The 24,319-nt window shown below is 39.0% G+C and overlaps 1 protein-coding gene across 2 annotated transcripts; it reads left to right on the plus strand.

Annotated features, from left to right (window-relative positions):
- Nucleotides 1–3,006: 3,006 nt before the first annotated feature.
- FGF5 (fibroblast growth factor 5) lies at nt 3,007–23,017 on the plus strand. 2 transcript variants are annotated; one of them, XM_010974044.3, is made up of 3 exons: nt 3,015–4,013; nt 11,377–11,480; nt 22,269–23,017. In XM_010974044.3, the coding sequence occupies exons 1-3, from the start codon at nt 3,653–3,655 to the stop codon at nt 22,614–22,616; spliced, it is 813 nt and encodes a 270-aa protein (XP_010972346.1). In that variant the 5' UTR covers nt 3,015–3,652; the 3' UTR covers nt 22,617–23,017. The 2 variants fall into 2 exon arrangements, with proteins under 2 accessions (XP_010972347.1, XP_010972346.1); XM_010974045.3 differs by lacking the exon at nt 11,377–11,480 and having other exon boundaries at nt 3,007–4,013; nt 22,269–22,418.
- The last annotated feature ends 1,302 nt before the right edge of the window (nt 23,018–24,319 follow it).

Below are 24,319 nucleotides of genomic sequence, written 5' to 3' on the forward strand. Positions count from 1 at the left end.
CTTCCTCCATCCCAGCATGATGCACTGTAGGAAGGACCAGGCTTTGGCCTCTGGTCTCAGCAAACTCTGACTTCTGCTTACAACCAGAGGAAGGTTGTAAATAGTAAGCTGGTTCCTGGGATGAGGGAAGCTTGGGCACTGACTTCTTTGCCCTGACCTCTTTTTCCTAGACTTTTGAGTGCCCAGTGACTGAGGATACTAGTCATTATATCTTGCTTTGAATCGACTCTTTTTGCTAATGACTGGATCACAGCTACAGCTACAAAAGACCTAAGAGAAATTCAACGTCTGATTTCTCACACTGAACTATGGGAGTCCTGGGAAGAAAGCTCAGGTGCTGGGACTAGGAAAGGTGAGCCTGAGGAGGTGGGGCTACTGAACGTGAGGCGGAGGGCTTGAGAAGCTAAGGAAGGTTAACCCGAAGGGCTGCTGACCAGATCTGGCACCTAGTTGATTGGTGAAACCCATTCATCTGTTGGTTAGTTTTTTGGTGCTCCATCCGGTTGCTATGAGTGGAAGCTCGCCTTGGAGGATCGTTTGCTTTATCTCTGGAGGTAGCCAGGAGCATGCACCGTCTCCGCAACCTTGCTTCCGCGTCTGGGAGAGCGCGGGGGTTTTGACCAGCACCGCGCACCGGCCCCGGGCACGCGTCCTCCTAACCCTGGCGACCTTCACTAGGCTCTTTAGCCTGTGAATGGGCCTGGGAAACGTCTCCAGCCAGAGGGCTTCTGATGATCTGGAAAGTAACCAGAGAAAATCTGGTACACGCTTGCACTCACCCTCTTTAGAGTGGAGTCTATGGGAATAGAACTTGAGTAGCCGAGACGGTGAAATGAGAATTTTTCCGACAGCAGATTTACTGTGGGCAGAGGCTCAGCGGATCTGCTGCGCCGTGGGTTAGGCAGGGCGCGGGCCAGGGAGGGCGCAGCCGGGAGCGCAGGGCGACTGGTTCCTCTCTCCGCCAAGTTGCGGAGGGAGGGGCTAGGCTGTCCAGCTCTCGGGACAGGCGCAGTGCTGCTCTCTTTTACTGTTCAGTGTTTGGAGGTCTTTAAAAAAATTTTTTTTGGTAATGACCCCAATACATGTTCAACTCTCTTGTTACAGGTTTTTAAAAGTTTAGTGGCATCCACCCTACTTGCTCATGCACACCAGATCAATTTGGTTTTAAGCGCGCACTTATTTTAAGCCCCCGAGCATCCACGAGAGTTAAGAAACCTAGGATCTGTGGTTTGCTAAACCCAGTCACAAGAGCTGGTCACTTCTCTCTGCTTGGAGAACGCTCGGCTTTTCCTAAAGTCTCACCCTTGCACCCAAGAGAGGTCGGAGTGCACCTCGACACCCTCCAGGTTGAGGTGAGCTAAAACCTGAGCAAGTGGTTTGGCCTTCCTAAGTCATCCTTAGACAAAAGTTTAATCCCCAGCTGGAATCTTGTAGAGAACGAGAAGGATACAAGAATGATTGTTTCACTGGGAGTGGTGCTTGAGAAGCTGAAAGAAAGCAGAAAAGGCAGAATGTCAGTTTCAGAGGCTCTGCCTGAGTGGTTTTGGCCTCCAGAGTTTGGGAAGGAGGCTGATAGTGCGTCTAAGGTTAGTCAGTCTCCTGCCCTTTCAGCAGACTCCTAGGGAAGAGAAGGGGGGAGATGCAAGCTGGATTTGCTTTGGAAAATCTTTGCCACTTGAGGCATGGGTGGTATACTGTGTGACATGCAGGGGAACTTACTGATGGTATCCAGCAGCACCAACAGGTCTTAAACCCTGACAGCTTTGTCACAGAATCAAGGGTATCACCTGCAGAAGGCACAGTGCCCAGGCCCAGCATCCCACAATCATTCATCCTGGAAAGGGGCAATGTCAGTCAAGTGGACCGTTTTCAGAGGCAACCTGTCTGTTCTCAATGTCCACTCTCAAGATTGCCTTGTCAGCATCTATCTACCCCACGGTAATTAAGCCAGAATCATAGAGCTTGAGTTTAGCACAGTGGAAACAGAAGGAGGTGTTTAGCCCAGAAAAACATCCTACACAGTGTGTTGGGAGCACTGTGCCCAGGCTATGCACATCTATGTGTGACATGCCCTTCCTTCCCCCTAGTGGCTTCGCTAATTTGTCCAGGTAACGTTCTGTTTAAAGCTGCCTTGATGTAGCCACGAAAGACTTCCAATCCTGAAAAACCTATATGTGTTTTATATGCTTTTCATTATTGAGATAGGAATCCTTAAGTGGGTACTCAGTAATGGATAAAGCCACAACTTAGCATCAACCTTGGCTTATGTGAATCGACTTCATCAGTCAAAATCACAGCCTTTTCATTAAAGTAACCAATGAATAGTGTATCAGAGTGTAGCTTAAAGCTTCAGATATATTTTCAGACAGAAATATTTCAAGAATGTAAGCCAGGTATATTTCTCAGATAAATGACAGTAGGGGCATGGCATACATGGAAATTCCCGGTTCTCAGGTTTCCTGAAATCCAGTGTGAGCATCATTAATCATTCATTGGGGTCGGCCCTTCAGTCAATGGCAGCTCTGAGTAAGCTGAAGCGAGCCGTTAGCTAATCCTTCCTGCCAAGGGAATCCTGGGGCGAGAGAGGACAACTGGACAGTTAGTCACATGTGCTGGGTGCTCAGACCCTGCCTATCTTGCTCAGCTCTCAGTGTGATGTGCGTGTGCGCTTACCCTCTCAGACACAGACCGAGAGCTTCCCAGAAGCAAAAACAAATTCAGCAGCATCGTGTTTAGCGTGACCAAGAGTTTACAACAGGAAAACAGCTCAAGCTCAGGCGTAATGGCTTAGGGTGGCTCTCTAAACGCTGAGTAAATGCATTCATTAGCTCTTTAGTAAATCAGTAGTAACAACAGCGAAAACAGTCCCCTCCTCCCCCGCGCCACACCAAACCCTTCCCAAGTTGGGCTGGGAATACTTGTTTGGCTCTTGGTCGCAAGCACTAGCAGCGTTGGGATCCCCGGCGGGAGCAGTTCCCGAGGGATTCCCGGGACAAGTGTTGTGATAGTCTGGTCCTCCCAGCAAAGGGAAGGGAACCTGGAAGCTGGATCCTAGGTAGACGAGAGTGCCTTGCTGGGACGCAAGCGTGCGGCAGAGGTGGGAAAGGACAAGATTCACTCCCGCGTCTCAACCTCCCGTTCCCGTCGCGGCCCCGGGAGGACACAGTGCTCGCGCGGAGCTGAATTCCGCGCAGCGTTGGCTCGAGTGGAGGATGGCCGTGTGGCGCGTGAGAACTGCTGGGGTGCGTGGCCCGGGTGTGCGCGCGCCCAGCGGCGGGGTGCAGCTTCTCTCCGCCCGGCTTCTCCTCCCACTCGCCCTCTCCCATCTCCTCCCTCCTCCACACCCCCGCCCCCGGGACGGCGAGGCTCCCTCCCCGCACCGGCCGGAGAGTACACAAAGCGGCGGGTGAGGGGAAGCTTCGCAGGCGTGCAAGGAGCAGTGAGATCACTGGCGTTATAAATATCCCAGTGCCAGCGCCGAGATCCGTTCGGGTGGCCTCCCTCTCTCTACCCCCTCTCCCTGTCTCTTTCCCAAGGCTATGTCCACTCGGTGCGGCGAGGGGGGCAGCGCCAGAGGTACGCAGCCGCGCGGGGGCTGCGGAGCCCAGAACCAGCCCTACAAGATGCACTTAGGACCCCCGCGGCTGGAAGAATGAGCTTGTCCTTCCTCCTCCTCCTCTTGCTCAGCCACCTGATCCTCAGCGCCTGGGCTCGCGGGGAGAAGCGCCTCGTCCCCAAAGGGCAACCCGGACAGGCTGCCACTGCTAGGAACCCGGGAGGCGCCAGCAGCAGCTGGAGCAGCAGAAGCACGACGTCTTCCTCTTCTTCCTCTGCCTCCTCCTCCCCCGCGGCTTCTCTGGGAAGCCAAGGAAGCGGCTTGGAGCAGACCAGTTTCCAGTGGAGCCCCTCGGGGCGCCGGACCGGCAGCCTCTACTGCAGAGTGGGCATCGGTTTCCATCTGCAGATCTACCCGGATGGCAAAGTCAATGGCTCCCACGAAGCCAATATGTTAAGTAAGTTGCTTGCTCTCCTACAAAACCCGTCCTAAGCGGGCGGCAGGAGATTCGGGAGGGACAGCGGATTATTCCCTGGGCCACAGGCGCACCTTTCCGAGCCTCGGCCACTGGGATCCAGCCGGCCCTGGAAACGGCGGGGCAGGTTGGGTGGAGATCCGTCTACACGGCGCGCACACGCTTACCCCTCTTGTGATTATGAGGAATGGAGATTCCTGAGGTGTAGGCTATCCGGAGGCTGGTACAGACAGGCACCTTGCTTCCAGTTTGCCCTGGTCCCAAAGAGGAGCTCCAGCCTGTGCCTGGAGAAAAAACACGAATTTTCTTTCTCCTCTTCTAGTTTCTGTTTACTTTCTGCTTCTGTTTACCAGAATAGTATCTTACACTGAGCATCAATGTGCACCTCCTTTCCCTGCCCATAAATAATAGTTTTTTTTAAGAATAATCAAACCTCGCATACTCCCCTCCCCACAACCACTACCATAAATCCCAAATTAATATTATATATAATATATATACTTGTATATCTATTATAAATATGTACATATTTGCATATTTATATTATATATGTGTGTATTACATGGGAGACAAGACATACCTTGCTTCGAAGAAGACCGTGATCTAGAAAACTGGACACGTTTAGAGGGGAGGACGTGATGGACATTCGAATTATGAATTCAGGAGTTGGGTTTAACAATGTTTAATATCTTGAGACCACGACCAGACCTTGTGAGAAAGAGTGGCCGGCCTTTGGTCCCCAAGGACAACTTTATTTTAGAAGAAACTCAGAGGCGATTCAATTTTGTAGATGAAAATTTTGTAGGTTTTTTAAAGCCAAGTTTAAAATTTTCTGAGTTTTCTCTTTAGCTCCCTCTTTTTCCCTCCTTCCTCATCTCCTCTTCCTTTCTACCCCATCTGAGTTTCCACACCACTCTGATTCCTCTCACTGCCTCTCTAGGCTGCAAAGAGGAGAGATGATTTGGGGTTGTGTGCGGGACTGGGGGTATCTCTGCGGGCCTTTTCCTCCTTAGGGCCGGATTGCTCTTCCAGCCGGGGTTAGTCTAGCAGATAGAAGCACAGTCGGAGCCTCTGAGAGACTCGGGAGAGCGGAAACGTGGCCAGAAAACAGCGTTGCGCAGGGTCTCCTGGCTCCCATAGTGTCAGCCTGGTGGCTCCCAGGTGTGCTTAACTTTATCCGTCTTTTAAACCGATGACCCTACGGTCAATTGCGTGTCTTCTTTCCCAAGCTCCGGAGGAGCGCCGGCGCCACAGCGGAGCTGGCATCTGACACCTTCTCCGGTCGGGGGTCGGTGGGCCGGCGGCTGGTTGCCACCAGAAAGGGAGCGAGTCCACGCCCGTCTCCTGTCTCCGACTAGTCTTCCGGTCTCTGCCGCTCCAGCTGGCTATGTCGCATGTGGCGAGGTGACCTGGAGCACGGAACCCCAGAGAGGGTTTTCCACATCCCCTCACCGAATGCTAGGGCCTTCCACACTCTCCTTAGGGGGGCTTGACTTTTATGTTTTAAGGTTCGTTGCACTCTTATTCAACAACTGACCGTCTTTGGTGGCAAAAGGCAAGGTCAATTAGGGCAAATGACAATTTCCCAAGATCTCAGGTCGACAAGAGTTATGTCTATTTCAGTGTTTCCATTGGCCTTCTCATTTTGGCCCACCCAACTCTTCCCTGCTCCAGACTTCAAATCTCATTCCCCACTTCTAGTAATCTTCCCCCTTTCTCCTTACAGGAACACTCTTTCTATTCTGTTCTTCTTGTAGTTTATCCAAGAAAGCAGCCTCAACAGAGGATAACTTCTGTGTTCCCAAGGGAAGATCTAGAGTTAGCCTGCAAGGGGCAGCAGGTTGGATCCCAGGGAGGGTAAAAGGATGTGTCTGGCATGTGTTTTGGTGTGCTACGGATCTCTGAAAACCAGACTTATTCCCAAGATACTCATCCTCTTCACTTGGAAGAAACCATGAGAGACAAGGACTTTTGCAGACAAGGCCTTGTGGAGGGAGTTGTAGAAAAATATAGGAAAGAAAATGAGAACAATTCAACAAAGAATACATTCAGCTAAAGAAGACATTGGCCAGTATTTGTTAGTTCTAAGGCACATTTTATTTTAAAATCCACTTTGAAAGGTATCTAACAAAGAACAGGCACAAAACACTGTTTTGTAACACTGTTTTGTAACACTGTTTTGTTTCATAAACAAAACTAAAGTGCCTAAATAAAACTTTCTTAATTTAACTAACACTTTCCTAATTCATTCCAGTTTACAGCAGCCTTTCAGAGTTTAGTCTGTATCTTTCACATGGCTTGAGATCATTCACTGACTCATTCATCCATTTATTCGTGTACCCAGCATAGGGTACCTAGCTCACCAAACTTGATATTTGGGTTACTTTGGGGTTCATTGAGGGATTTTTTTTTCCTTCTACAGGTTTTTCTCACTGAGGAGTAAAATTTACTTGTTTAAATCATGGTGATTTTCAGTTTTGTGATGTCTGAGTGTCTAACACTATTTCATACGATTTTGCAACCATTGATCAATGGAGAATTTATGAAATATGTCATGTTAAAAGGACAACATGTAATTTGGAAGTTTAGAATGAATCTCTGTCTTTAAGAAGCTGTGAGAGAAAAACAGACCTGCCAATTGCAGTTGGTCATATACCTCTTTGAAGACAGCACTTGATGGTTCCCTGATTCATATGTAAACTAAGGCATTGTTTACAAACTGTTGGTTAGAGTGTGTGAGGAAACAATTGTCCAGGTCTCTCTAGAGACACTAAGAGAGTTTTGGGACCAAGAGGACCATAGAGGATACATCAGAGTTTTACCTCATCTTCTAATTCTACTGTCTGAGTTATCAATGATAAAAAACAAAAAAACAAAAAAACATTATTCTGTCACAGCTTGCTACTTCAGAAAAGAGTCAAAATTTTGCCATGAAGCTGAATTCTAATAGTTGCTTTTAAACTCAAAATTTTTCTGTGTTTGTCAGAACAGATAAATACATGTGTGTATAAATGTTTTACAACCATCATTGGACACTAATTTTTGCAAACTGTGTATATCTTCTAGTTTCACCATCAGAAGTACACTGGCCATAGGTTTTTGAAATACAATAGTTCTCTTATACAATAGTTCTCCAAAGCTTTGAAGACAGAAAAAAGAATCAGTCTCATTGTACATAAACTCTTATTATGAGGAAATACTGGGGAAGGATGAAGAAAGATGGTCAAGACAGATGATAAAATCCTAGTACTGAATAGAAACATATTTTGCTTCAATTATTATGCTTTCAAGTTTAGTTTCAACACACTGCTCCTGTTGACTTACCTTGAGCCACTGAAGAATAGGCAATAAAGTAGTTGTCAGTTTAGGGAGCAAAAGCTCAAAGCTATAGCTACACAAAGCTGAAGTGTTCACATAAAATATGGAAATTCCAATCATGTATTTTGGCTAAGCCAAACCCTCAGTTTTACTCATTTAAAAAAATCTGAATTCACTATCAATTTTGATGTCATGTAGTATCAACCTTTATATAGTCCCCAAAGACTAAATAAACCAGAAACTTTATCTACTATATAGAAAATCTCAAGCAGGATGTTCCTATGTTGCTAACGTAATCAGTGAAGACTGGATTATTAATTGGATTATTAAGACTCGGATTTGATAAAGATATGACATATCTCCTGCTGTGTGAACGCAAGCAGAGAAACTTCATTTTTAAATGATTTTTCTTTGAGGATTTTCAGACGAGCTGTTGAAAGCTTCTGAATACATGGAGTATCTGTCATTCTTATTAACTAAGAAAAGAGAAAAGGGAGAAGTTTACATAATTGGATCCACCACTGATAATAAAGTCTATTATATTAAAAATTCTAGAGGGGACTAAGTAAAAAAATCTAGATACTGATTTTCTTACTGGAATAAGTTTACTTTGTAACACATGCCTATGCTTGTGAGTGAGTTGATTAAATAGTGTGTGTATAATCTGAGACACCAAGTTCTTGTATCTTTGAACCTAGATATCAATCCCAAAATTCCTCCAAGAGCTAATAATCCCTTCAGTTAAGCACTGCTTTTTTCTTTTGATCCTCTTAAATGTGAACACCCTAGGAAAGAGAACACTTTGTCACTTGCATTTTAACATGAATTAACTATACTGATCCTCTCCCCCTGCCCCACTCCTCAGCATTAGAGGGCCAAAATAGCAGGAGAGAATGAAAACATGTGTCCATACAGGTGTACATGTGGGGTGTCCTGAAAAGGAAGAGAGGTAGTGAGAAGGTCAAAGAAACAATCCAATTCAGCAAACAAATTTATTGACTATCTATGATCTGTGTGACACACATGGCCATCTGCAGTTTTGTTTAGGGACACCATCTGGGCTCCCTTAATGTGAATTGCAAATTCCCATCATGTTTATTATTACTGACTCCTAATAAGAGTGAGGAAATTACTGAAATTGAAAAAAAAATCAGTTTTAGAGAAATGTTTTCTGGGATTTATATATATGTGTGATTTAATGCACATTGGTTTAAAATGCTTTAAGGAGTTACTGAGATTTGGCATAGTAAAATCAACAGGCCTGTGATCTCTTGGTGAGGAGGCAGGAAGTTGAATTGTGAGGCTTGCAGAATATGCTCCAATATTCTAGAAAAAAAGACATTGTGAAATAACTTTGGGGGTTACTTTGGAGACTATGATCTTAACAGGGTGCCCAATATTACAGCATAATTACCTTAAGATCTAGAAGATCATACCAAAGTTGCCTCTGTGAAAAAACTATTATTTCATCTAATCTCATCTTTTTTCTTTCCTGCATTCTTCATAATTTTAAATAGAATGATACATGTAAAAATACATTTTTAAGCTTTCAATTAAATAGAATTTTCTTAAAATTATAAAATTCTTTTATTTCCAGGCATTGTAACATTTTTTATACTGGAACTTACAAGAAAAGAAGCCATGCGGTATGCAGTGAAATAACACTTTCACGTATATGATTTCATCTTGCCCATATTTAAAACTTATTACAGTGCAAATTTTACATAACATGTACATACAGAATGTATAGTGTGTTGGGAAACAAGCTGAGTCAAAAATAGGTCTTTCTTAAAAATAGAATGTGTTGTCAGAAACCAACAGTTTACATAGGCAGAGCAGTGTTCCCATTAAACAAGTATTTACAGATCCCTTTTTCTGTGGCTTCTTAAATGTTAGCCTGCAAACACTTATGCTTAATGAGAATTTTATCTTGTATGCTACCATGTATTCTTTTTCACTAATACACAATAGATTTGCATTTACAAAACTAGGTGATTTTCCAGACAATGGTATAGAAAAACCTCTAGAATGTAAAACTATGAGTAAATTGGGGGAAACACACAATCGAGTCTCCTTTTCTATCAACTCCATATTGTCTCTTTTGCATCTGTCATTCTACACATAGACAATTTCTCATGTTCTCTCTGTCTCATTTTTTGATACACGTTTACACAGTAGTCACATTCACCCCCTCATCTCCCAAATATCCAAAATTATTAATGTTGTTTTCAGTATCATTCTGTAATTTTGATAGAACTATAACTTTGTATCCAATGTTCTATTTATGTTTTATTAATAATATTATTATAGCATATTATATTGAATAGTAAGTTTATCTTTACAAAGCATTCTATGTGCTTTGTTACTATTGATAAAATGATAATGCTTCTAAATCTTTGGGTGAGCATCACAGTCAAATAATTCACATAGCAAAATCTATTATAAATAGCACCTTGAAAATATTTTGAAGAAATGAATTTATAAAACATATTTTTAAGAGTTTCTTCCTAAAAGCAAAAGTAGGTTCTTTCTAATAGTTTTTACATATTTTTTGTTCATTTTAAAGAAACATCCACTAATAAAGTGGTAGCTGCAGTTTTCTTGAGATGCATTTTATTTACCCCAGGCTAAGCACGCTTATCACAAGAACAATAGTTCCTCCATGAACTTTCTGATCAAGTATTTTTAACAAATCTTAAAAATAAATTGAATAAATAAGTGGCAGGATTTGCTGCAATTATAGTTATTAGGTCACATTGTGCAACATAAGTGTGCTGTAAAGATATTCATCTATATAATTCTATGTATTATATATGTATATCCACAACACACTACTTTTTGGTAAATTGAATAATTTTTATGTACTCCAAATTCATCAGGGGAAGACTGCTATTTTAAGAAAATATGGTGAATTTCTCTATTTGACACAATCCTATTGAGATATCCTAATTAGAATATGTGCTCAAGATACAGATTGAAATATTGAGATGTTTTTTCCCTCTTCCCTCCCAACCTTGCTTGTTTCCTTCCTTTCTTCTTAGGTGCCTTTTTAAAAGCTTTAATGAACTATATTATTTTGGCCTTTTTTTTTTTTTAATTTGTTGTAGGCTGTTAATAAAAAGCACTATGCTTTTCTCCTGTTCATATAACATTATATATGAGTTCACAGTAAACAGCCAGGAATTCCAATTATGTACAGACTCTGAGTTTCATCTTCTCTATGAAGTGTTGTCTGTGACTCACTTGACCCAGTGGATGTGGGCTTTCAAATTATTACAGAAGACAGAAGGACATCGAGTTGATAATACTATGAAATACCAAATATGAACAATAATGTAATAAAATACCTCATTAAATTTTTTTCCAGAAAAGTCATTCAAAATGCAAGATGTTTGAAACCATAATCCATTAAACACTTCATTGAGCCAATAATCCCGAATTATTTATGTTGCTTTCAGTATGTTATGTGTAATCTTTGAATGAGCTACTCACTAAATGATGGATCATGATATGTATATTGATTTGTACTTTTATAATTATGATAATTTGAGAAGAGGGATTTCTTTTATTAAATAAGTATCATTTCAAGGCTTTCCAAGGTTTATACTAGTCCTGAGTACAATCTTTATATCCTTTAATATTAGAAGTACTCTATTTTCTCTGACAAAAACAATGCATGAGAATTATTTTGTAAAACATTTTAAAATGTCTTTTCCATTCCTTTAGAACTTGAAAAGATTCTATGGTCAAACACTGCTTACTAAAAGTGACATATTCGTAAAGAAAAAAAAAGCATTACTAATGAAGCACAACTAAATTTTTGAACCTTGAAATTTATCATTTTAAAGAATACTTGAGTGCTAGACATTTTTTTCTTTTACATAATGAATGTCACAAAAAATAAGGATGTTAAATACTTTTAAAAATCACAGTAATAAAGAATGGAAAGAATCTATGCAGAAATTTAATTCTTCACAATGATATATAGAGGAGTCTGTGTTTTATTTTGGGATTTCTGTCATCCTAGGTATTTTGGAAATATTTGCTGTGTCTCAGGGGATTGTAGGAATACGAGGAGTTTTCAGCAACAAATTTTTAGCGATGTCAAAAAAAGGAAAACTCCATGCAAGTGTAAGTAGAACCACTTTATATTTGCTAAAGGTGTTGTAGAGATTTTACATTTGTAAACTGGAATGAAATGATTTTCCAAATTGGTAGATAGGACAATTTGCCCAGATTACTTAATGTTTTTGTTTTTGTAAAATTATATGTACCTTTAACCAAGAGAATTGTATGTGTTTTTGTAAGTAATCATTTAAGTATTTTATTTACTTGAAAAGATAATAGAGACTCCACAAAAAGTTTTAAGGATTAGTGTACTTGAAAATAGCATTCTCTAAGTGATTGTCATTGTTTATTTTTTTAAAATGGTCCAAGTGAGGAGAAATGTTATGAAAATAGTATATTATATTATATTTTCAGTTAACATGTTTATGGTGAATTGTGTGTGTGTTCAGTAGATCATGTTTTTACTTAATTTTACAAACTAATCATGATGTCAAAGATGGAGTCTAATAAAACATATTCAAATTAAGAAATACGGAGGGAAGAAACCAATAATGAGATGAGCTTGACCTGTCATAGAGAAATTTTATTAGATTCATTTGAGGGATTTTTATCTTGTATTTTTGTTGCATCAAAAACTTCTTAAAATTATGAAGACTAATTTTACACTCTTAAAATTTTCTTCAGACCACTTATACATTTTGTAATCAATTTACAAATCATTGATTTCTATGTTTTGTTCTCAAAATGTGCATTACTTGGGAAGCATTAAAACATTTTAAAGATAATAAAATACATTTAGTTGACTTTTCCCACTCACAGATTCTGTTTATTATAGTATTAGTACTTAAGCACAGTCCTTAAAAGTGATTTATGCTTTTGCTGTAGTGTACTAGGTTTTGTCACACTAAATCTTTTTAAACAGCAATTCTTCTTTAAAACTAATCCTTTGATCCTTATTCCCTTTAATTCTCATTAAATAAATTGGAGAAATATCATTTTTCCAGGTTTTGAAATACATAAGATGTTTTAATCAAGTGCAATCAATTGAAACTTACTAATTATGACTTTTACCCTACAGACCTTTAAAAAAATTCAGGGAGAATTTCACTTGGTTCAATGTTTAAGACTTTTAGTTTTCCTTTCCTTAGCATTTAAAGGTGGTTTGTTATCATAGATATCATAGAATTCAAGCTATTTCTACTGTTATTTGAGGATTAAATGAGATAATATACATTAAACTTTAAGAACAGTTTTAGGTACATTGTAAGTGCTTAATAAATATTATATATTATTATATAATAATTTAAATATAATCTAAATGTAATAAACTACTAAAATTTCAGTATATTAAGATAAATGGAAAGTCATCAACTTCTTTGATCATCCATTGCAAGAATTGTTACCAGATTTACCTATTTCATTTTCTGAGCTGGTTATTTATATTCTAACAAGCTATAATATAGTATTCACAAAGTAATTACTCTTTGATTTATTTATTATTAATTTTATAAAAGAGGCAAAGTTCTGCATTGCTATGGGAAAGTAGAACATGCCATTTTATTTTTTAAAATACTTGATTTTTAAAAAATCCACATACAGAATAAAAATCAATGGTCAAATACATCTGCACTGAATAACTTTTCCTCAATCTACTTTAAGGTTGTAAAAGATTGAAACATGTTCAACATCTAGCATCATAATAATATGCAATGCCTGAAAAGAAATTTTCTCTTATTTGTTTGTTTTTGGTGAAAATCTAAATTTTTAAAATACTCTGATTCATGTCCTAGTACATGCAAAAAATAGACTAACTTGGGCCAGCTTAAGGATAATTGCAACAGAAAGCGAAGTATTACAAATGGATGCCAATTAGAAAGGTCAAACCGAGAGGTTAGGATACATGATTCCTCTGTCAAATGCAAGTAACAAATTTCCAGAAACTTGACCCAAATGTCTAAGGATGGCTGGCCGAAATAATGCAGATAATGCAAAAACAGCATCTGTTATTCTTTCTCATCTTGGCAGGCTAAAGTTATTTCATGGAATAATGACTTTTAAACAGTACAAAGCAAGTCTTGCTCTTGTCACTCACTGAAGCCCTTTGATATAAAAGTCATTCTGATGACTTTGAGCTGAATTGTAGATAAAATATTAAGCCCTATGATTATGTGGATTCTTTTTAAACCAATTGTCCAAGCCCACTTTCTCTTATCTGAGCTTTTATTAGCACTTCTTCTCTAAATGGAAACCTAATTAAATTATAAAGTGGATTTTCTTTAAAGGAAGTTGAATTTAGAAGTAGTTTTAATCCTAACAATGATCAGTTTTATGCCAAATGTTTTTTTCCTGTTTTAAGTTTCTAGTTAAACATGCTAAAAAGTTGGTCTTATAACTTTAAATATAATTATTTAATTTTGGCTTTTACAAAGTTTCATCACCACTAAAAAAGGCTAAACCCCCTTATACTTTAAGGATTAAATATGTTATTAGTGAGTTGCTTTAAATTAATAATTGTGCTGAGACATTTAAAGAGTATCTTTATAATCGTTTCAAAAATATATACATAAAATCACCGCATTATGCATCTTAAACTTACACTATGTTGTATGTCAATTATGTCTCAATGAAACTGGAAAAATTTTTAATTAATAGACAATAACTTTAGGGTTCTATTTACAGTGTAAATGTGAACTATAAATGTAAAGTATTCATATAATTCTGGGGAAAGTAAATCCATAGTGTATCAAGAAATATTCATAGATAATTGTAGATTTTCAACTTGGGTTTTATAGTAACAATCAGACTATTAAAAGTTAGTTACTAGGCAGAGATAAAGTATTTGCATATTTCTTTGAAAGGTCTTTCACTCACATTATCTCATTACATAGTTAGGCGAGGAAACAGTCTCAGAGATGTTAAATATCTTCCTAAGTGAACACAGTTAACAAGTGATTGAAGCAGAATTACATACTTTCAAACTTGTCTCTTCCTTTAAATGCTATTATGCTTGATAGAGGAAAGCTTGAAAGAAGATATTTTGTTTTGTTTGGAACAAATACACTGTTTTCAGCTATTATTTTATAGGAATTAATAGTTGCATATTTTAATAATATTTTTATATTACATTTTAAAGAATGAATATTCTGAATATTCTGGCTCATCCTTAGAATATTTTTCCATGTTTCTCTTTCTTTCTCTCATTCCAACCTCTTCTTGGGGATCTTTTTTTCCATCTACTTCTGTATCTCCAGTACTTGATTTTAAAGTCTAGAAAGGTGGAGATGGGTCTGCCACAGAACTTATCACCAAGTATTATAAATGTTGGTTTTCAATGTGATGATGAGTTGCTTGGGGAAACCCTCTTAGAATGAACTTTCAGAACAGAGATCTGTTTTGTTCACAGAAAATCTTCATGTAGAAAATGCTTCATCGTTGGTGGACACAAAGGTGGTAAACAGAAGTATCAGCCTAGAACAGTTAGACTCAGGCAACATTTATGCTGATTTCCTTTGTGTGCTAAGTTTGTTAATTCGGTGAGAGAAGTTTTACTCGAAGGTCAACCATCTCAGTGTGCGCTGCTCCCTGCCTGCATTCAGTCTACAAACTCATATTAATCTACATGCAACTCTCCTTAAAACCCTTACTGGTATACCCTAAACAGGCAATGAAGCCAAATGCTTAGCATGCAGGTTTTTTCAGCATTCTCTACAAGGATGGAGGTGTCTGGTCTCCTTCTCAAGACGCCTTGGGAATCTTTGAGTGTAGGAGCAGATAATTGCTTCCCTGAGAGCCATGAGGTTTAGTCAGAGCCTTCTCTGGGATCTCTGTCCTCTTTCTTAACTCATTTCTGGGCTGACGTTCTTTGTGGGACTGAGCATCCTTCTCTTTCTGCCTCTATCTCTCTGGCTGCTTGTCTGTTCATGCTCCCTCCTCACTCTGTTCTTGCTCTCTCCTCAGGTTTGTTGTCTTTATCCAAAGTCCCATAGGGAGCCTTTCTGGATTTATCTGAGGTGGGTCCAGATGTAAGAGTCAAAGTTCATGAGTGTGGTGGTGAAGGACACAACTAGATTGTGTCCTTCTACATCATCTTTCTATCCCTTGGTTTTATCAGCTATAAAAGGAAGAAAACTAAAGTAACAATGCACGGCTATAGATGAGCATTTTAAATGAGATAGTACATATAAAACACTTAGAATAGTGCCTGGAAAGTATCCAGCATTTAATGTTAGAACAGAGTTTCCTGAATTTGCTCTCAGGCAGCTGTTTGAAGATCTTCAGTCTCTCTTAGAATACTTTCTGATTTTGGGGTCAGGCAGCTGTGACCCCCTCAGATATTTAGACCAGCCTCAAACCCCATTTATTGTTGGCTTTTTTTTTTCTTTAGATTCAAACTTGTCTTGCATACAGTAGTCCCTTATCTCCTGTATTTTTGTTTTTCCAAGGAACCTAATCCGAAAGCAAAATTCCCAGGCTCAAGATCTTAAAGAGGCAAGGATTTCCAATGGTCCTAATCTTATCTCTAAGATCCCTATTGTGCCTTTTTTTTTTTTCTCTCTCTCTCTCTAAAAAGAAAAAAAAAATATGTATATATATATATATATATATATATATATATATATATATATATCTTGGGAAAGTTGATTATCATGTATTCTTTGGTCTTTTCATAAAGTATGCTTGATAGCTCATTGCCTGTTGGGGAAAAACATTTTAACTTATTTTAAAGATGCATAGAGAAGCATGTGGTGGAATTATTTCTGTTTCTCAGGGTTTTAGGGGATCATGTTTGGAAGGAAAGCTAATTGCAGAGTTTACGAAACAGGCATGGAATGTGTGCTTGATCAGCCCTGAGCAAGGACTAGAACGTCCTCCTTTCCTGGTTTCAGAGGGTGCCAGCTGGCTTGCCGGGGATGAGAGTCTGGACAGGACTTCCTGCACTGGGGGCAGAGTGAGGAGTGAGCAGCCCCTAAAGCTGGACATGTTTATTGAAAGGGGGAATGGGGGCTTGAGTAATAGTTATCATCATCATCAAAAAATAATTTATTAAGCACTCCATTCTTACAGTCAAGACCATGAGCTGTGTCAAGGCGTTGAATAGAAACTCCCCTTGCCCTCCCAGAGCTTTCAGTTTACACAGTAAAATGGAATACCTAAGAATTCAGGCTTAAAAATGGGTTCAGAGCTCTGTCTTTGCAGTAAATGTCAGTTTTCCCTTAATGTCGTACTATGTAAATCTGGCTAGAGGGCCTATTTTATTGAAGAAATCTGGGTATAATGGATCAACTTATAGCTTCAAAGATCCATTTCAGCCTAAAGTGAGAGATGGTGTTTTATGTCTCGGATGGTGTGGGGATTGGCTCTTGTTTTTCATCGGCATTTCATCATGGAGCAAATTCAGGGCAGGTAGGACTATACAAGCCTAGGAGATGCCCTTGGGTTTGTGCAGAACTACAGAAAGAGCTTGACGCTAGGAATTAGTAGATGAGATTTCACTCACAGGTTTATCCTGGCACTTGATAAACATGAGCCTTTAGATGAATCCTTTTCTTTACTTTTCTGGATGGAAAATCAGATAATAGCATCCTAAGAGTCATGGAATTATGGTGAGAATGAAATAATAATGACACCCGGCACATTTTTTGAGCCCTCAACAGCCCAGCTTTTTTGAGCTATTTAGAGCAGCAGAAAGGAAAGTCCTACCCTACCCCCTGCCTTTCCAAGTGTGGTTCTCACCTCACCTCCCTGAATGTCACACAGGATGCTGTTCGTGATGCAATTCCAGGGTCTCACCTCAGACTTACTAAAACAACCTCTGGACCCAGGGCCTGGGAATGTGCATTTTCACGAGTTCCTGAGCAGTTTTAAGTCAACTCATCAAGTTCGGAGGAGGAGAAATCCTGTAGTTGGCATTCTTCACTATATTACCTCAGGTTGAGGGATTATTAAATCCAACTTGTATATTCCTTTGGCTGTTCAGCATGAAGGACTGAGATACAGGAAGCACAGATGTCCAGTGCCAAGCAGGAAACATGGCCATGCTCTGGAGGTAGCGTTGTATGGCCACAACTGACCCATGAGACGCTTATGAAGAGTCAAGGGCACCCCTCTGGGCAGATGCTGCCTTGCTCTGGGCTTCTCTGCTAGGGGGCAACTGGAGCAGGGTCTGGCTTTCAGACTTCACGCACCACCAAAGTGGATGCCTTTGTGCTGGGACATCCTGCACAACCATCCAAAACAGCCTGGGCCTGGGGCATCTGCCCCAGGCAGTCCCATCGGAAGGAGTAGGGGTGGGAACCAAAAAACACTAAAAGGAGGCAGGGGAACCGGAAGTAGGAATGTATGCAGCAGGAAAACTTTGCTTACAGCACAGTTTGGTCTATAATTGTTTTTGTTACAGTCTATAACAATATTTTAATTATTTAACAATAGTCTATATTCTATGATATTTTAATTATTTGTATTTAGTCCATTACTCCTTTATAAAATTTTTCAGAAGAAAGAGGCAAATCAAAGTGAAATAAAGCATTAAAATTGATTAAATTCCCCACAAACTCGAGAGCTGTGACTGCTGTTCATCCAGATTCAATGCTCTCTATATGCCTCTTTGACATACTGCAGATTTATGTCTGTATTTGCACATAATGAGCATTGGGATGTGTTAGCATAGCCTCAACTCATTTGCTACAGGATTCTCAATCATCATAGGGCAAGTTCACTAAGGGACAAAACTGTGTTAGGAGCTTTTTGAAAGTTTTTAAAAATATTGTTTCAGGAAGAATTTTCTGTTTGGATTAATTGACCGTTGGATTTCAATTAAGCAAAATTAGTCTACTCTGGAATATCTAAGTTTTACTTTCTTTAAACTAAATTTCACCTTTCTTCTAAAAATCCACTGTGTGCCCTCACTATGTCAGATGAGTAGAATCAAAGCAAAGTGTCCCCCTGAGCCACCTCTGAGTAATTTGGACATTCAAAGGAAAGTAGTTTATTTAATTTTTATTCATTTTGTCAATCAAGACTATTGTAAGTTACATAGAAATTAGCTGATTTAAACATTTCATTTTAATTTTGCAGTTATGGCTTGTTGATTGTGACTTGTGTTTACACTTGTAAGATCAAGGAAAATTAAAGAGAAAAATAATTTAAGTCAACAAAGAACATGGGCAGAACCTTGCCTATATTGTTTTTCTTTTTTCTTTTTTTTAAACTTTTTTTATTGAGTTATAGTCATTTTACAATGTTGTGTCAAATTCCAGTGCAAAGCACAATTTTTCAGTTATACATGAACATATGTATATTCATTGTCACATTTTTTTCTCTGTAAGCCTATATTGTTTTTCATTGTAAAAGCGGCAACTAACACAGTGATACACAGTCAATAAACATCTGCTGAATAAATTTATGAAAAAAATGAATTTGAAACAAAGATGGGGTTCTTTACAAACATTTTAATGATTGATTTTGTTGTCATGGCTGATGGTGGGCGGGTGGAGGTGATTTGAATCCTGATTTCAGCTTATTTGAAATGTGATTTACCACTCTACTTCGCACCTAAGCTGTTCAAAAAGTCTTCATGTCGACTTGACTTTTTCTAAGGAAATAATCCAGTTCTATTATTTTAAAACAATATATTTTGCTAAAGGACTTTTTATAATTCAAAGATGATTTCAAAAATTACAAGTAGCCTGAAACATTTATAATTCAAAATTGTGTAATGGTAAAGTATATATATTTAAATGCCTATGCTGCTGGTGACTCTACTGTAGAGATGCTTCATTTGTAACACAAGGGACAGAGATGTACCACTTAGGGTCACCATCTTGTCTGGACAGGGCCAGGAATACTGACAGGAACAGTCGATCCGTCCAGAAGAAACTAGATCTCTTGATGAAATAACTCACTGAAATGTTTGTTTCAAATGGTTCTGTTCCATTGTAGCTGGAAGAATTTTTCAGACAAAACATTAAATTAGAAGTCAATTAAGAAAGCCAAAACAGTCTGACTGCCTTACTCCTGTTTTAATGTGGGATTTGGAATGGCTAAGGGCCTGCCAGTCATGTGTGGGTCCTCAGCGTTCTGATCATCTCTACCCTAGGTGACAGCCTGAACAGCCATCCCTTTAAAGGCTTCTCTTAAGAAAGAACTTTAGAACAAGAATCTTGAGGGGGGAAAAGAGAAAGTTTTTAGATAGAAAAATTTTAAGGAGTGGCATCAGTGGGTTTTCACCCTTATGAAAGACTGTAAGATGGAATTGCTATAGGTTAATACACTGTGTGTGTGTATGTGTGTGTGTATGTGTGTGTGTGTGTGTGTCTGTTGGCCACATCAATTAAAAAAAGACATATTCCTTTTTTACTTTCTTTGACATTGTCAGGGAAAAAAGAAGGTTAAATAATGCAATACACTTGAAAAAAATCTGTCAAAATTGCAAAAAGCAATCACTGCTATCTCTATTTCAGGAAATAATTTTTTGTGTGTGAAACAGGGGTGGAAGTCAGGTCAAAGTATGATGTATTGTACATTTTTAAAAATGTTTTCGAATGCATTTTAAGAAAATAATTTGAGGCAGGATAAGTATACCTGCCACTCTTTTTTTATGAAATCCCCTACACCTTTTGAAAACGCTTGTCATTTTATGTAGCAGAAAATATTCCAGATGGCTATAGCTTTTATTTTAAAATAAAACTTTGGGATCATCTAATTGAATGTGAGAGCATTTAAGTCCCTTTAAGTGCTAAGCAGACAAATTTATATTAGACTTATAAGAAAGCCTTTTTTAATTAAAAAAAAAAAACAGGAACAATAAATGTGTGCTCTTCTGAAGTGAAGTCAGCATAGTATCCTTATCCTAGATGTGGGCTGGTAGCTTCTGACTGACAAGAAAGCCACAGGCAGTGGATCTTTAAAACACTCTGTCCAGGGAGTCTCCAGTAGACTTGTGGAGTTCTTACATACATAGTTCCATAGCCCTCATATTTAAAAAAAAAACTTTATTGATTGAACTACACTTGAATGTAAATAACTTGAGGAAACTACCATACGTAAGATAAATACGCTGTTGGAAATGCTCTGAAACTGGTTATCTTCTGATACTGCCAGGACTTTGCACAAATCAAAAACTCCGTGTGGCCATCAACGGTAGTTCTATGTAGATTGCCTTGCAGTGTTCAGACCTTCAGATTACAGTGCTGTGATCTGTTTTGCAGAAGAAAATTTGGCATTATTAGAAAAGCGAAGGAATGAAAGGACTTCTAATTCCAGCAGAGAATCTCTGGGTTTGATATAGAAAGATTATCTATCTATCTATGTGTTTAGTATTCTTATACATACATAGGTGTCAAAATATTTGATACTCCCAAGCCCAGGAAGTTTATACTAATGGTGCTCCCTGAAACTGTGAAACCTGGTCATCTAGTCCGGGTTAGGAATTCTAATTATTTGGGGGTTATGGACACTTTCGTATTTTTTAATGGAGACACTGGGGATCGAACCCAGGAGCTCAAGTATGCGCTCTACCACTGAGCTATACCCACTCCCTATGGCCCCTGTGACCCTTTTGTATTTGATGAAAACTCCAGATCCTTTCCTAAGAAAAATATTTTGATTCTCACAAAAGCCCTATGGGTGTAAGGATTGTGGACAAGGAGCCTAAACCTAAGAACTGAATTGAGAGAACTGGCATTTGATCGCGTGTCTATCTGACACCGACTCACGCTTTCTGCCCAGACCATGCTTGTTCAGTTTCTTCCATACGACAAAATAAGCCTTTACAGAGCTTGTACTGGACAACTTTGTCATCCTCATCTCTTGTTCTTTCTCCACGCATCCTGATTGGAAGTCCCACTGAAGTACGTATACTGCCCTGGGAACACACTGTTCCTGCTCCCTGAAAATCCTTTCTCACGTCACCTGCCTCACTAATATCCCGGTGTACTTGAAGACTCAGCTCAAACATCACCTTTTCTAGGAAGACTCTCCTGCCCTCTTCCCACCACCTCCATCCTCTTAGATGCCCTTCCTCTATGCTCTCCTTGCACCCTCTGCACACCGCTGTCATAATGCCGCTTATCAAGCTGCACCGTGACGGATGTGTACTTCTCTGCTTTTTCCATTCTTCTGTGAGTATTTCCAAGACAGATGTCGTGTGTGTGTGTGTGTGTGTGTGTGTGTGTGTGTAGAGAGAGAGAGAATGAGAGAGAGATCTGGCTGAAGTGTTACAAGTGACTCCAAAAGGTAACTGTTCTCTTCCTGGCATCACACACACTCTCCTGCGTCACTGTGTGAAAATACATGTTTTCCTGAAGATCTCTAACATACGCAACTTTAAATAGGGCCATATGCTACCCCTCTCTCAGCACCATGAATCACACTGGTAACAATGAAAAATGTATTCTTGTTTCAAAGCATAATGTGACTCCATTTCTCTGAATGAATGTGTATTTCACCCAGCAATTGTTGCTTAGTAACACAGCAGTATTTATTTTCTTGATGGCTTAAGAGGGGCCAGATTTTACATTAAACATTAAATTTTTAACTAAAACTTCCAAAGTAATTTAAAGAGAAACAGAATTTAAGTATATGAAGAGTTCTTATCATTTTTATATTCACTGATAACTATGTCATGATTGTACATAGTAAGCAGAAATCAGCATTACAAAGGTGAATAAAGTAGGAATATGGGAACCATAGTCATTTTAAAGCATCAAAAATGTGTCTTTATAAAAGAGAATGCCATAGGAGGGCAAGGGTCCATGGAATTCCTGGTTTTTCTTTGCAGTACAAGACCTCATTTTATCACATGCTGAAAATACTCTCACTACTTGAATTTCTTCTTCTCCCTTTTTTCCCTAGGCCAGATTTACAGATGACTGCAAGTTCAGGGAGCGATTTCAAGAGAACAGCTATAACACCTATGCCTCAGCGATACACAGAACTGAGAACACAGGGCGGGAGTGGTACGTGGCCCTGAACAAGAGGGGGAAAGCTAAACGGGGCTGCAGCCCCCGGGTTAAACCCCAGCACATCTCCACTCACTTTCTGCCAAGATTTAAGCAATCGGAGCAGCCGGAACTTTCTTTCACAGTTACTGTTCCTGAAAAGAAAAAGCCACCTAACCCCATCAAGCCAAAGGTCCCCCTTTCCACATCTCGGAGAAGCCCCAGCCCGGTGAAGTACAGACTCAAGTTTCGCTTTGGATAATTCTCATCTTGGCCGTGAGGAACCGCGCAGTTCCCTCAAGAGTTTCCCTAGATGTTTTTAGTGCCCTGAAGACAGAGTTTCGGACACAGCTTCAGCTCTACTACACTGCATCGAAGCCAGGTCATTTGTTTCAGTCTGACTGAAACAAAAACGTTTTCTGATAGGAACTGAACTGGAATTCTTTGTACCAACATGAAGAGCGCACTGCTTCAATTCAGTGCCACATAAAGCCTTTTGCTTTATGCTTGACGCGTCCTGGTACTCTGGTTCCAGAAAGTTAAATGATGGGAACTATGTACTTTTCTGACTTTTACAGGTCAACCTGAAAAAACATACATGGTACATTTTTTATTTTTGGTTTCCAAAGAATATTTTGATGCAGATAAAAATATTTTATTAACTTTTGTTTTTTGTTTTTTTAAAAAAACATACCTCTGCATTGAGCATATTTTCTTACTTTTATTATTTTAATTAATAAGACATAAAACAACCATTTGAATACAGTTTATGAATTATAAATGTGTTTATAGCCCATTTGTAACAAGTGGATTTCCCTTTCATTTTTCTTATTCATTGCACTTTTAATTTTTATTATTATTATTATTTTTACCATACCTCAGATCATGTAAGTTTAGTTTTACATCTTAAAATGTTTAAATTCTCTTCAATAGCACCAAAGGCTCAGCCTGGGTGTGTGTGTGTGTGTGTGTGTGTGTGTGTTTGTGTGTATGTGTGTGTGTGTGTAAATTCATGATCGTATATGGAATTCTATCTCTTTGGTGCTTGGACTTTAATGGGTTAGAAGTAAGGAAAAAATATAAGGACTTTTTTTGGTAGAATTGAAAGCTGTAGATAAGGAAAGGATTAGAGGTACAAGCACACTGAGTTCACAGCATTTACTGGTACTAATTCCGCCTTGCCTTCACTTGTCCTTTTATCTACCCCTGCCCTCATTCTTTAACAGCTGGATGAATACATTTTATTCTGTCCCTCAAGCATACACTATGAAACCAGAGTGCTTAAAATACCTCTTCCATGACCCTCTGCTCTCCCCACTGTATAGATCCACAGGGAGCAACCCACTTAGTGGAATAACAGTTTTCCACGTCAAGTCCCATTGTCAAAGTACTCCTATTACTCAGTCAAACACCCTTTGAGTTTTCTATCCTAAACATAACCATCCCAGTGAATAGATCTGCCCCTTTGTAAGGAAACTTTCTGATGTATGTTTTTAAAAAGTTGGCCATGTGATACGGGAAACTTAATTTGGGAATTTGATGCATTGAAAATGGCACTTAACTGCCAACCCAAATACTGAATGTTGGGCATAAATCACAGACAATTTAGTTTAAGAGAATTTACACAATTTACTTTCTTGGGTAGTCATTTTTATGGAATTCTATGAAATATAAGTATTTATCTTCAGAAATGAGGCAATAGGAAAGGTAGAGCTAATGTTTAAAAGAATGTCTCATAGGAAGAGCAAAAGAGTTCACAGAAAGTTTATGGTTTGCATTTAAGCGTATTTCTTATAAGGAATTTGCTAAACTTATTTTTTGAGCAAAGTATGGTTTATTTTGGTGCACAAACGCAACGTGGAAACTCAACAAAATTCAAGTTACTACCACTTAGGCAGATAGCTTTGTTTTAATGGAAACAAATTATACACATATATATTATATATAATATATAAAATCCATCCG

Source organism: Camelus bactrianus, chromosome 2, assembly GCF_048773025.1.
Source record: "Camelus bactrianus isolate YW-2024 breed Bactrian camel chromosome 2, ASM4877302v1, whole genome shotgun sequence".
In the NCBI taxonomy this organism is placed as follows: Eukaryota; Metazoa; Chordata; class Mammalia; order Artiodactyla; family Camelidae; genus Camelus; species Camelus bactrianus.